The 12,199-nt window shown below is 44.6% G+C and overlaps 1 protein-coding gene across 2 annotated transcripts in view; it reads right to left on the reverse strand.

The window, feature by feature from the left end:
* LOC119174110 (NADPH oxidase 4) overlaps window positions 1-12,199 on the reverse strand; it is a 261,285-nt gene that overhangs the window by 96,017 nt on the left and 153,069 nt on the right. For both annotated transcript variants that reach the window (XM_037424916.2, XM_075896203.1), the window contains exon 3: window positions 7,890-8,003. In XM_037424916.2, coding sequence (XP_037280813.2) covers window positions 7,890-8,003 — 114 coding nt within the window. The remainder of the gene's footprint in view (window positions 1-7,889; window positions 8,004-12,199) is intronic.

The following is a 12,199-nucleotide window of genomic DNA, read 5'->3' on the forward strand; positions in this document are numbered from 1 at the left end:
AAATGAGCGCTTCTTGCTTTCTTCGATATGTATATATGACTAAAATCCAACTCTATTTTTAAAGAAGCCCACAAATGCGACTTCGCGGAGAAAAATATTTCGCATATAGAAACACCATGGAATTAAGAGTGCCGTTTCAAAGCATCGGGAGATAAAATTCACATGCAGAAAAGCTTAAAACAATAATATACACTTAAAGGGACCCTCGAATGCTTTGTCAGGTAACCGAGGAACAAATTCACTAGTAGAGTCTATTGTCTAACGAATTAAACACCGCAAAAGTTTCAAGAATCCGCCCAGTACGAGTGGCGTTACACAGATTTCTCGCACGCTGCATTGACATTCTGTTTTCCCTCTTTCGACGAAAGCACTGAAACCTAAGCAGGGAGGGATGGCATGGCCAAAGAAAATACGTTACGTGCACCACGTGACCTTGAGTGCTTTTTCTTTTTTCCCTCGAATACGCGGTTTATTTGAGTGATTGCGCGCGCACGCGTGGACAAGTCGCAATCTCCCGCGGCGATCCCTGTAACGACTGAGCGCACCATTGTCAAATCAGCCAATGGCTGATATAAGGCCTTTTACAGGTGATTTTTGGTTCTCTTTCATCATATGTTGATAGAACAGGAAGCAAAATTTAAGGGCGAAGCTCCTCAAGAAGTAGGCCTGTCTACCATTGTAGTTGTCGGTCGCAGCCACCCCTAGTACTCGGAGTACTCGGAGTGCTCACTGGGTGGTGATGTTACTGTGGCACTCACTCCACTCCTATGTGCCACAGACAGACAGACAGACAGACAGACAGACAGACAGACAGACAGACAGACAGACAGACAGTTACGTGCACTTGCGCAACGATTCCAAACAGATGGACGAATGGACGGACAGACAGACGGACAGACAGACAGACAGACAGACAGACAGTTACCTGCACTTGCGCAACAATTCCGAACAGATGAACGAATGGACAGACAGACACACAGACAGACAGACAGACAGTTACCTGTACTTGCGCAACAATTCCAAACAGATGGACGGATGGACAGACAGACAGACAGACAGACAGACAGACAGACAGACAGACAGTTACCTGCACTTGCGCAACAATTCCAAACAGATGGACGGATGGACAGACAGACAGACAGACAGACAGTTACGTGCACTTGCGCAACAATTCCAAACAGATGGACGAATGGACGGACAGACGGACAGATAGACAGACAGACAGACAGACAGACAGACAGACAGACAGACAGACAGACAGACAGTTACCTGCACTTGCGCAACAATTCAAAACAGATGGACGAATGGACAGACAGACAGACAAACAGACAGACTGTTACCTGTACTTGCGCAACAATTCCAAACAGATGGATGGATGGACAGACAGACGGACAGACAGACAGACAGTTACCTGCACTTGCGCAACAATTCCAAACAGATGAACGGATGGACAGACAGACAGATAGACAGACAGACAGTTACCTGCACTTGCGCAACAATTACAAACAGATGGACGGATTGACAGACAGACGGACGGACAAACAGACAGACAGATGTATGGACGGATGGACAGACGGCCATCGTTGATGATGTACTGGGCAAAATTCAGGGACGATTCGGGGTTTTACGGATGAATCTCCGGAGATTCGCCTACTCATCATCATTCACTTCATGAATAAATTTTTATTTTCTCGCAGATTTTGATAATTTATTGTATATTTCAGGCCGCGTGCTGCGGCCAAATATTTGGCCCACGTGTTCTCTGCAGCCTCTACTATCGATCGCCAGTGTTTTCTGGCCATGCCCAAGAAGTGTTGCATGACCCCTTTTATAGAAAAGACTGCCTTTGCAATTTTCATATAGATAATTTATTGGTTACAGATACCACGCGGGTATTTCTGCCTCCTAAACTTTCCATAAAGAAAGCAAGAAACGGTCGTTTCTTGGTAGTTTTGCCGACTGTCAACGCGAACTTTTTAAACAGCAAAGCTGCTTGGAATTAAAGTCGACTTTATATATTCATGTATTTGATAGCAAGAAAGGAGAGTATATCACAGGTTCACAATGTATCGTTTTTTTTTTAACTTAAACTTGTTGGGTGATTTCGCTGTGTAAAAAAAGTTCGCCATATACCACGTACCTTGGGAATGGACGTTATGTGAAGCATGCAGAGGAAAGGTGACGTGTTGTAATTATTTTTAGTGAGCAACATGTTTTGAATTGACGCTACATACATGTACGAATGTTTAACGCACAGCATTATGTTGAACAGTCGCAGACGTTTAGGCAACCAGTTATCTGCACTTTGGCGACAATTTCAACAGCAACATGAGGATTAGCAACACCACAAGCGACAAGCTGACTTGAAGCGCTGGTGCCCGCGAGGGTGGTAGTTCAGGACACTGCTACATAGATAAACTTCAGCGGATGTAATCTAATTACAATTGATTTTAACCCGTCCACAGGACAGGAGAAAAAATTCAATATTCGTAAATTAGGACAGCCGGCCCTGCAACCCCTATTGACGTTTCACGAGCATTAGGGTATATTTGAAATGTAATTGCGAGACCTGGCGAGGCTCTGTGGTAAAATACTTGATTGTCGCGCAGAATGCTGGGGTTTGATTCCTTCTGGATCCCGACAATATTTCTTTACATTCACCGGGTCAACGCTGCCTATGTTAGTTTTTTCTTAACGTTCACGGGTTAAATTTACCTGTGCCTGCAATCGCCTTTCATGGGTAGTTATTAAGTGTCAATCACCTATGCACATAACCGCCCGCGGGTATGTGCCACAGTTTGGCGGAAAGTGACGACGTGCGCGATGGGATTTCGACATTGTTCATGTCATAACCAGTGCGTCATATTCGTCAAATCATTTTACTCTGCCATACTAATTTTTCTTCATGCCAAGTTGAGGGGATGATCACGACAGCATTCAGACGTTAGCAGATAGATAGATAGATAGATAGATAGATAGATAGATAGATAGATAGATAGATAGATAGATAGATAGATAGATAGATAGATAGATAGATAGATAGATAGATAGATAGATAGATAGATAGATAGATAGATACCAAAAGTGCTTACCGTACGCGAGGAAATGCTTCACATATATAAGACGCATGCGTTATAACCTACAGGGTAAGTGGCTATCGTACAGAAGTTCATCGGCACGTCTTCGCTAAAGCCCGTGGGTACAATAAAACAGGAAACGTACGATTATTAGTGCGAAAAAAAACATGAGATTAGCTTGAAAAATTTCTGTTTTAGTAAAGCGATATTTACTGCTATAAGGCACTTCAATGTTCTGAATTCAGAATACTCTAGAGAAATCGAAATATTGCGAAGAGTTTTATATTGGGGACTCTTTACACAGTATTGGCTGTTTTTGGAACGAGGTTAGTCGTTGTGCTATTATTGGTTCAAGCTTCAAAGCAAGCTTTCTTATCTCCTCACCACTCGCTCAACCAAGACGTGGAAACACGCACTCCACAATGCGGACCTGGAGATACAGCTCCGGGCATTATGTGAGCCTTGGAGGTAGCGGCCAGGCACAACCTTTCAAGCAATCCTTTCAAGGGACCTTTAAAGCATGAGTACAGAGTTTCTCCGATATTACCTACCTTTTCATTCAATAGAGAAATAATGACTACAACAATGAATTTTTACACAGGCCTCTCAGGAGCATGTTAACAAGCTGTGTATACCTTCTAAGCATGAGAAATTTTTTTTATTTGCAATGCCGTGATGCACTTGTCAATGCAAATATACATCAGCGTGGTTAGTGCCATCGTGCCCAGTTTAGTGAGAACTAACACACAATAACGCCAAGAAAAGTATACAAGATATTATTACTAGTTATTTATCTATAAAATGTGAAGAATACAAAGTAGACGAAAAGATGACAAGCCGCCTTTTGAATTACATGTCCGAAGCTCTACCAGCTGAGCTACAGTGGCAGTCATCTCCCGTCCACTTCATCGAGTACGTTTGTGCATTTCAACTTGGGAGTGTTAGTCAGCGCCATTAGGAGCCATTGGTGCTGACTAACACTCCCAAGTGGATGCTGCGAGATGACCCCTAAGCGATGACAGTCGCACGCAAAAGACGACGTATACACATGGCGAAGGACGTACGCTCGGCTTCTACTCGAGTTTCTGTCTCAGAGATCGGACATCCGTGTGCGTCCGTCGCTGTTTGTGGTTCAACTTGAATCTCTGTGCACTGACAAGCAATCTAAAAACAACCTAGCGTGTGCTAGCTAAGGCCCAAGAACGACCCAGAAGCCATCAGATTAGACTTGAGAATGTATTGTGCAGAAACAAGGACATTCGTCAACACTTAACACCAACTAGGACAAGTTCTCTTCTGGTGCAGCCAGACTGCAGAATTGTTCAGCTTCACTTTTGCGCTTAATGCAAGGTTCGTGACCAGCTTTATGCGTGTGCATGTTAGAGTTTCACTTTTATAGACCTAAAGTCGTGCCGTCCACCATCAAAGATTGTCTTCTCTAAATTCCTGCGTTGGAATATTCGCACCAGAGACAACGAAAAACCCCAAATTAAGGTATGAGGCCAAGTTACAGAATTCTTTTTTGAAACAGCAACAAACACTAAAAACTATTAGTCCTAAATATGAAGCGCACATTTTTGGCACTTGTGAGCGTTATGAAGATAGTCAAACATTTTGTTCATTTTTCACAATTAAAGAATTCCGCAGATCCCACGTATATGGGAATCAACTTATGCGAAGCACGCGGAAAGAAAGTGGCCTGGGTAGCATGTTTATTTTAATTGAGGGACACGTCATAAAATGACGCTAAATATATATAGATATGTTGCACGCAGAGACATATGTTGAAGAGTTGCAGATGTTTATATCACCAGTTTTTCACTTGTACAACGATATCAACTGGAAATGTGTTTTAGTGACACCAGAAGCTGATACGAAGCGCTGATGCTCGCGAAGACGCTGGCCCTTGACACTGCTACATAAATCAATTTCAGCGCATGGCACCTCACCACGATTCACGTTAACCCGACGTGACGGCTGTGTCAAAGGAGTACATATGTAAAGTTTTTAAAATTTGGTAGGCACCACTGCAACCACTATTGACGTTTCATGAAAATTAGCGTCTATTTGAAAGTGGTTCTGAGACCTGGCGTAGCTCTGTGGCAGAATGCTTGGGTTCGATTCCTGCTGGGACCCTGAAATTTATTATTTGCATTCGTCGGGTGGCCAACGCTGCTTATACCCGGTTTTGCTAAACCCTGACATTTATTCTATGCCTTCGTTGGGTCGACGCTACCGATGTCTGGTATTGCTTAACGCTCACGCGTTATAGTTGGCCACGTGTGTTCTTCTCGTTCGTGGGTAGATACTGTACATCACCCGTGGCACATACCCGCTTACCAGCGGCACATACCTGCCGTTAAGTATGTGCCACTGTCTGGCGGGAAGTAATTGACAACGTACGCGACGAGATTTTGACATTATTTATGTCTTCACCAGCACGTCACATTCGTCAAACCGTCTTACCCTCTCATGCAAATTTTGCTTTATCCCAAGTTAAGAGGGTGACCACGAGAGCACCCAAACGTAAGCGGCTAGATTAGATAGATAGAAAGATAGATAGATAGATTGATCGATAGATAGATAGATAGATAGATAGATAGATAGATAGATAGATAGATAGATAGATAGATAGATAGATAGATAGATAGATAGATAGATAGATAGATAGATAGATAGATAGATAGATAGATAGATAGATAGATAGATAGATAGATAGATAAGCTCAAAGTCACCGACGTTTGCCAAGAAATCCTTCGCATTTAAAATTTTATTGAAGTGTGCCGAGGCAAACACTCCTAACTCAAATTCTGTTCGCTCTTTTTTTTTCTAGCAGATGTAGAAAGCTCTGGCCTATGCAATGAACAATAAGTAATGATAGTTGATGAAAAGAAAAAAAAACATAATACCTAAATAACCAAAATAGTACATGTCCACTGGAACAAGGAGCACCTTTGTATGACAGGCAGTCATATCAAATCCTACTGGCTAGATTTTCTCATTGAGGTTCATTGCAAGCTTACTGATGTGACAATAAGTGTGCGAAGTTTAAATGAAAAGTGTTAATTAGCAAAAGACCTACGACCATTCACGTAAGAAAAAAGCCCCAGAAATATAAGCTATGAGAAAATGAACATGGAAGGTTAGAAATATGGGCAATGCTCAGACAAGATACTTAGGGGGCTAAAATTCTCAATAGTTGTAGCCAGTTTTATTGTGAACCTTACTACTGTATGCCTTTTCTCTAGTGGCAACTTCACTTTTTTGTTTGTTTTGTGGGTATCGGAAGCGAATCATCTGACGCCCACAAAACGCAGTTTCATTTTCGGTTACATGTGTGGTGCCTCGGTGTTGAGAACGCCGCGCTCTTGGAGTGAACGAACACAGCAGACGCGGTCAGCCTGAATCAAACCGCAATCATTAAATACGATAGTCTTTCTTGGGGACCTTCAATGCAAAAATTTTGGTCTGTCTGTCTGTATGTCTGAACATTTGTCTGTTTGACCACTTTTCACGACACCGGGTACTTGAAACGGCCGACCTCATCCGCAGCACCCACCAATGCTGCTCAAGATTCAGCGTTCATGCTTGTGCAATTACCCATTGAAAAGCAATTATTGCGAATGTCTGGGACACCATAACAACACCTATATGTTCTGCATGTGCGCCTTCTACTAGAAAAGACATACATAAGTAATTTTAAGGGCCATAGCGCTTATCACACTGCGCTGACCATGCGACGCTTGCACAAAAAGACGAGTGTTTCCAACGGTTTGCTAAGACGAGATAGTGGTGGTACCTACCCGTCGTCTTGCGTTCCACATGTTATGACCTCTGAGACGGGCGCGCACACCCGTCTCAAAGCCACGTGCTTCGTTTTCCCCAAAAAAAAAAAAAAAAACTGCCAGAGGGCGCTCATGTCTCACGTGTGACGTGCTTGATGCGCTCGTTCGCCTCCGCTAAACGCTCGAGGCACTCACGCGGCGTCTCCAAAATATCATTCACCAATTTTCTTGCACAGAGTATCAAATAAGTGTTTTCTTCACTTTCTCCACACGCAAGACTATCGTCTTTCGGCGACATCTGCAGATTAACATGCAGATACGGGGCCAATTTTTAACTACTTTTAAATCGACGATATTGTTAGCCAAATTATTATAACTTTAATTGTGATCCACATGCTAGAACAACCTTAGTTAGTATTACACAACACTGAACAACATAACAAGCACAAGAACACGCTCAAGGCAGCTTCGGCAACGCTTCACTTACCACGAGGGCCTTTGGAAGATGGCTCGCGCTGCCGTCTACCACAGACTCACTGCTCGAGACAACCGTTCACGCCAACCACCACCCGCCAAAGAGCCCCGCTACTTTGTCATGTGCCGTCACGCAGGCCTGCCGCCAGGCGCCACCACCGGCAGTACCGTTCTAACCATGATGATGATGGTGGCGATAAACGCTCACGAGCACAACGCCACCTACCTCTCAATAGTTGTGAAGCCAATATGCGCCCTCTGCGCGAGACACACGCGGCACGAGGCGCAAACAACTGTACAGGTATGTTAAAACCTCCGTACATGGTGACGGCTGGTGCAGCTTTTCTGCTTGTATCTTTTCAAAAAAAAAAACGTGCACACGGAAGCCTTATGGAGAAAAATTACGAATGATAAATTTCGCATTCAACGACACCAAAAATCGCAAAACAACATTTCGAGAAAAATTCACTTTTTCTACTCAAGGTCTTCTCAGCTTCTTACATCCTGCATAATACGAGTGACACAACACATCACCTTCAGCAGGTGTACTTACCGGGGGCAACCTAGAGCTGAGAATCTGTAACAGTGTCCTGCACATTGGAATGAGCACCATGAAGCAGCTGAAGTTGATCACTGCCGCTGTTGCTCGGGACAAGCAGAGCCCCACCTGTACAAGGGATTTCGGCAAGTTTTGGTGACAGCGCCGTCCAAATGGCATGGTGCGCGCCTGTGGCACTCGCAATTATTACACGAACAAGACATATTTTTACAAAAACTGGTAGGTTTGCAGACTGAAGAAGACGTCGAACGATGAATGTCATTGAAGCCTACGCTTTCATGATGACAGGACAGTGACTTGCTCAAATGTCGGCTCCAGCGACCCTTTTTTTCGAAAATGCGCATATCATTCTACTTATGGCACGAAAAGCACAATATTCAAATCATTTTTCACTGCGACCCGCAGCAAGTTATTTAACGCGTCACTGTATTTTGGCATGCACTGTTTCTAAATGCCTAGCCATAAAAGCACGTGTAGGTCCCAGGCATGATAATTCTTCAAACGAGACTTCCTAAAACAGACATATGTACACGTGTGATGAAGTAGGCGTGTCGTTGCAGGGCACACGAGTGAAAAAAGACTATAGCTTAAAAAAATAAAAAAAAACAGAAGGGGAGCTCTATGAGGGCAAAAATTTATACAAGGAAATTTCGGTTATATTAACTTCACTGAAAGAAAAATTGTCTATAAAAGAAATTTTGTATCACCGGAGCACATAGAAAATCAAAATGCTCTCAAAGGAAGCTGGCGTGCATTTTCATTTATTGCTTCTCGGGGTCGCGGCAACATCATAAACCGTTCTAAATAATTGCCAGTACTACTTATAGGCGTCAACTATCATACTTGTGCTCGTAAATAAATGACGCTGGTGCGGAACGAGATGCGTAGCGACCCCAGACAGTTCACAGCTACTTTCTAATCTTAGAACGCTTTTTCGCAGGACCGTAAAGTACTGCGGCAAACGTGAACTAAGTAGCGGTTTGCACCTGCAATATGAAGAAAAAGGCACGTCAAGGTGTATCCTGCAAGATTCGCGCGCATAATCTCGGAGGATACCTCGCGCTGCTTAAGGCCGATTCTAACACACTTGCAGCGCGATGCGAATGTACATGCTTGGAGATAAGGCAGCCGCGCGTGATTGACGTGTCTTCCACTGGAACTCAAGCAGCAACTGTTCGAACCTGCACGGTAGCGTAAGTTCATATCAAACGTCGCGCGGCGAAAGCGTTTCTCAACAACCGAATTTCATGCCATTGGAGGCTCATGAGCTTAAGCCGTGACCACAGCAAGCTTCTTATCACCTCGGAATTCGTTCAAGCCGTGATCGTGCCATCGAGGTTCCACTGTACCCTGATTTGACGGCCTACAGGACAATCTATAAACAGAATACTATAGAAAACAAGATTATTCAGTTGTCTTGAGCACGCTCAATCTGGTTTTGCTTCAGAAATACTTTTGGGCAACGCTTACTCTTAAATATAGAACAAAGGAGGCGACAAACCTATGGAACTAAAAAATGGCAATACCGTGCGCTTTCACTATCGGCATTCCGGCTAGCCAATACGGCCCTCTTTGCTGCGGATCCTACTTCTCAATATCATATGGAAGGTAACACATAAAAATACAGTAGACTACCACAAAAGACGAAAAACTTTTATTAGCAGAAGCGCAGATAGCTCAAATATGCCTAACAATTTTTAGTGTACTGTGTATTTTCCCACTGGAGTATCAAGCACAGTTACCAGCACACGCCGAAAGGTACATGTTAAAGGGAGGAAATATATTGATCACAGATGCGTCCGTTTTTCTTTTAGGGGGCGAACTTTCTAAAGCCATAGGTCTGCCCAAGCATGTGTCCTTGTGACCGGTTCCTAACCACCTAGTTGTATTACTCACTCAGCAGGTGGTGCTAGTGGGAGTGACAGGCAGACAGACAGACAGACAGACAGACAGACAGACAGACAGACAGACAGACAGACAGACAGACAGACAGACAGACAGACAGACAGACAGACAGACAGACAGACAGACAGACAGACAGACAGACAGACAGGTAGACAGGCAGGCAGGCAGGCAGGCAGAGGCACGGATGGGCGGATGGACAGAAGCACGGACGGAAATACGGACGGAAACACGGGCGGACGGACGCACGGATGGACGGAAGCATGGCGGACAAAAAAACGGACGGAAGACCCGACGAATGGACGAAAGCACAGACGGAGAGAAGCACGGATGGACAGTGAAGCAGATACGGATGAACGGACAGACAGACGGATGGAAGCATGCACGGACAGAAAGACGAACGGACAGTAGCACGGACGGATGAACGGAAGCACGAATAAACGAATAGATGGAAGCACGGACGGTGGGGCGGACGGGTGAACGGACGGACGCTTGGACGGACGCATGGACACACTAATGGTCGGGCGCTTCGCCCCACTTATCATCTTCCTCTCCATGGATATGCTGTGATTTTTTTCCAGTGCAATTCTTCGAAAAGTATTGCTGGCCAAAAAAAAAAGTGCGGAAACTGAAAAATTATGGGCCATCTGCCCGAAGTGAACCTTGATGGTATGCGAAGCAGCAGCGGTACGCACACGTTTGCTCAAAGAATGGTTGGAAGCGAAACTCGGTGTAGCATTTACTTAAGTATGCGTTTGTTTGCAACAAAAAAACATGACAGGCGGCTTGCGTTTCATAAGGTTAAATCGTTGATAAATGAGCCAAAATATTAGAGAGCTTTTATTCACGCGTCCGCAGCAGCAGTACGGGCGCAGCGTGCTAGCCATTTACAATGGCATCTTGCGTTCATACGGCAGATGCGGACGCGCAACAAAATTTGTCTTGTGTTTTCCACTCGACGTGCGGTGAAGTGTTGAGGGCAGTGGAGAGGGTGAAGCGAGAGAGAAGCGCGTTGCGAGCATACGGAGGAGCCGGCAGCTGGTATACGGTTGAGGAGGTGAGTGACGTCAATTCGCTGCTGACTTGACCCACTTGGCGTTACTCCAAATCTTGCGGTGAGGGTGTCCGTACGAACACACGGGACAGCGTTACACAGGCTAGTCAAAAAGCTGCTTCGCATCTACAACAAATACGGAACGAAACCACAATAGCGAGCGCTGAACTGCTCTGTCCAGTTGCATACTCGTGTAATTTTTTTTTACGCCCTTTTTTTCGCCGATTATCCACGCACATATACGCAAAACTCGCCGCTTAGATATAATCAAGTGCCTGGGTATAGACATCTCTGTATGATCACCAGTGTAAAACGATCCCTTTTAAATGCGGAACAGCTTTTTCTCGTGTCTGTGTCTGTCTCTCGAACACTGTCCGCTCCCGCCACTGCGCATGCACCAACTCTCCACTTTCTCCTTGCGTGAGCGCGGAGGTGGAAGGAGGTGGGGTGAAGGAGGTGGCAGAACGCTGCTTCCGCTTCGTTACTATCTCTCGTTTAACTCTCCGCCACAGCTGTGCGCTCGTATATAATGCTACGCGCACTCACTCCGTCTAACTTTCTCAGTAAAGCTGGGTGCTAACTTCGCGACACACACGCACGGTAATATAAAAAAATGGGAGGGGGGTAACAGAACCGGCACACAACACATACACAACTTCACGCACAAATGAATCAAATACGAAAATATACAAACGGAAACAATAATTGTAAACACAAGTGAGCGAACACCAGCGCTGCTTCGCTTCTCCATATGATTCTTTTTTTTTTCATGGGAGGTGGTGCAATTCTTTTTAATTAAAACAATTTTACTTTCTTAGATCATCTAGGAACACTCGCAACACGGTAGAACAAAGCTGAAATTTCTATCTTCATGAAAAAGACATGGGAGAATACTTCAATAGTTCCTGAGGTTAACATCCCAAAAACACAATTTCTTTACGGGGGCGGTCGCACTAGAAGGCTGCGGATATTTAGACTATATAGTTTTTTAACCATGCACTGATATCGCGCATCACACAGGCCTCTTGCTTTTCGGCTCCATTCAAATGCAACCGCGATGGTCATGATCAAACCCGCGATCTTCGGGTCGGCATTAGAGTGCTTAGTCCACTACACCACTGCCGTGGACGATGAAAGACGATTGAACTTCGCCTTCAAAAGTAGAACGCGGTAGTGTATTCAGGCCCTGTTCGCATCGCGTTCGCAATCGCCATAGCCTGATTTCGCTTCTCGGTTGGCGCCTCAGCCATGCCGCAAAAAAAAAAAAAAAAAAACGATCCGTGCGCCTGCAGATCAGTTCTTTCAAACTATCATAGAAAGCCTACTGAACGTATGCAGTTGCCCATAA

This window comes from Rhipicephalus microplus, chromosome 5 (genome assembly GCF_043290135.1).
Source record: "Rhipicephalus microplus isolate Deutch F79 chromosome 5, USDA_Rmic, whole genome shotgun sequence".
Taxonomy (NCBI): domain Eukaryota; kingdom Metazoa; phylum Arthropoda; class Arachnida; order Ixodida; family Ixodidae; genus Rhipicephalus; species Rhipicephalus microplus.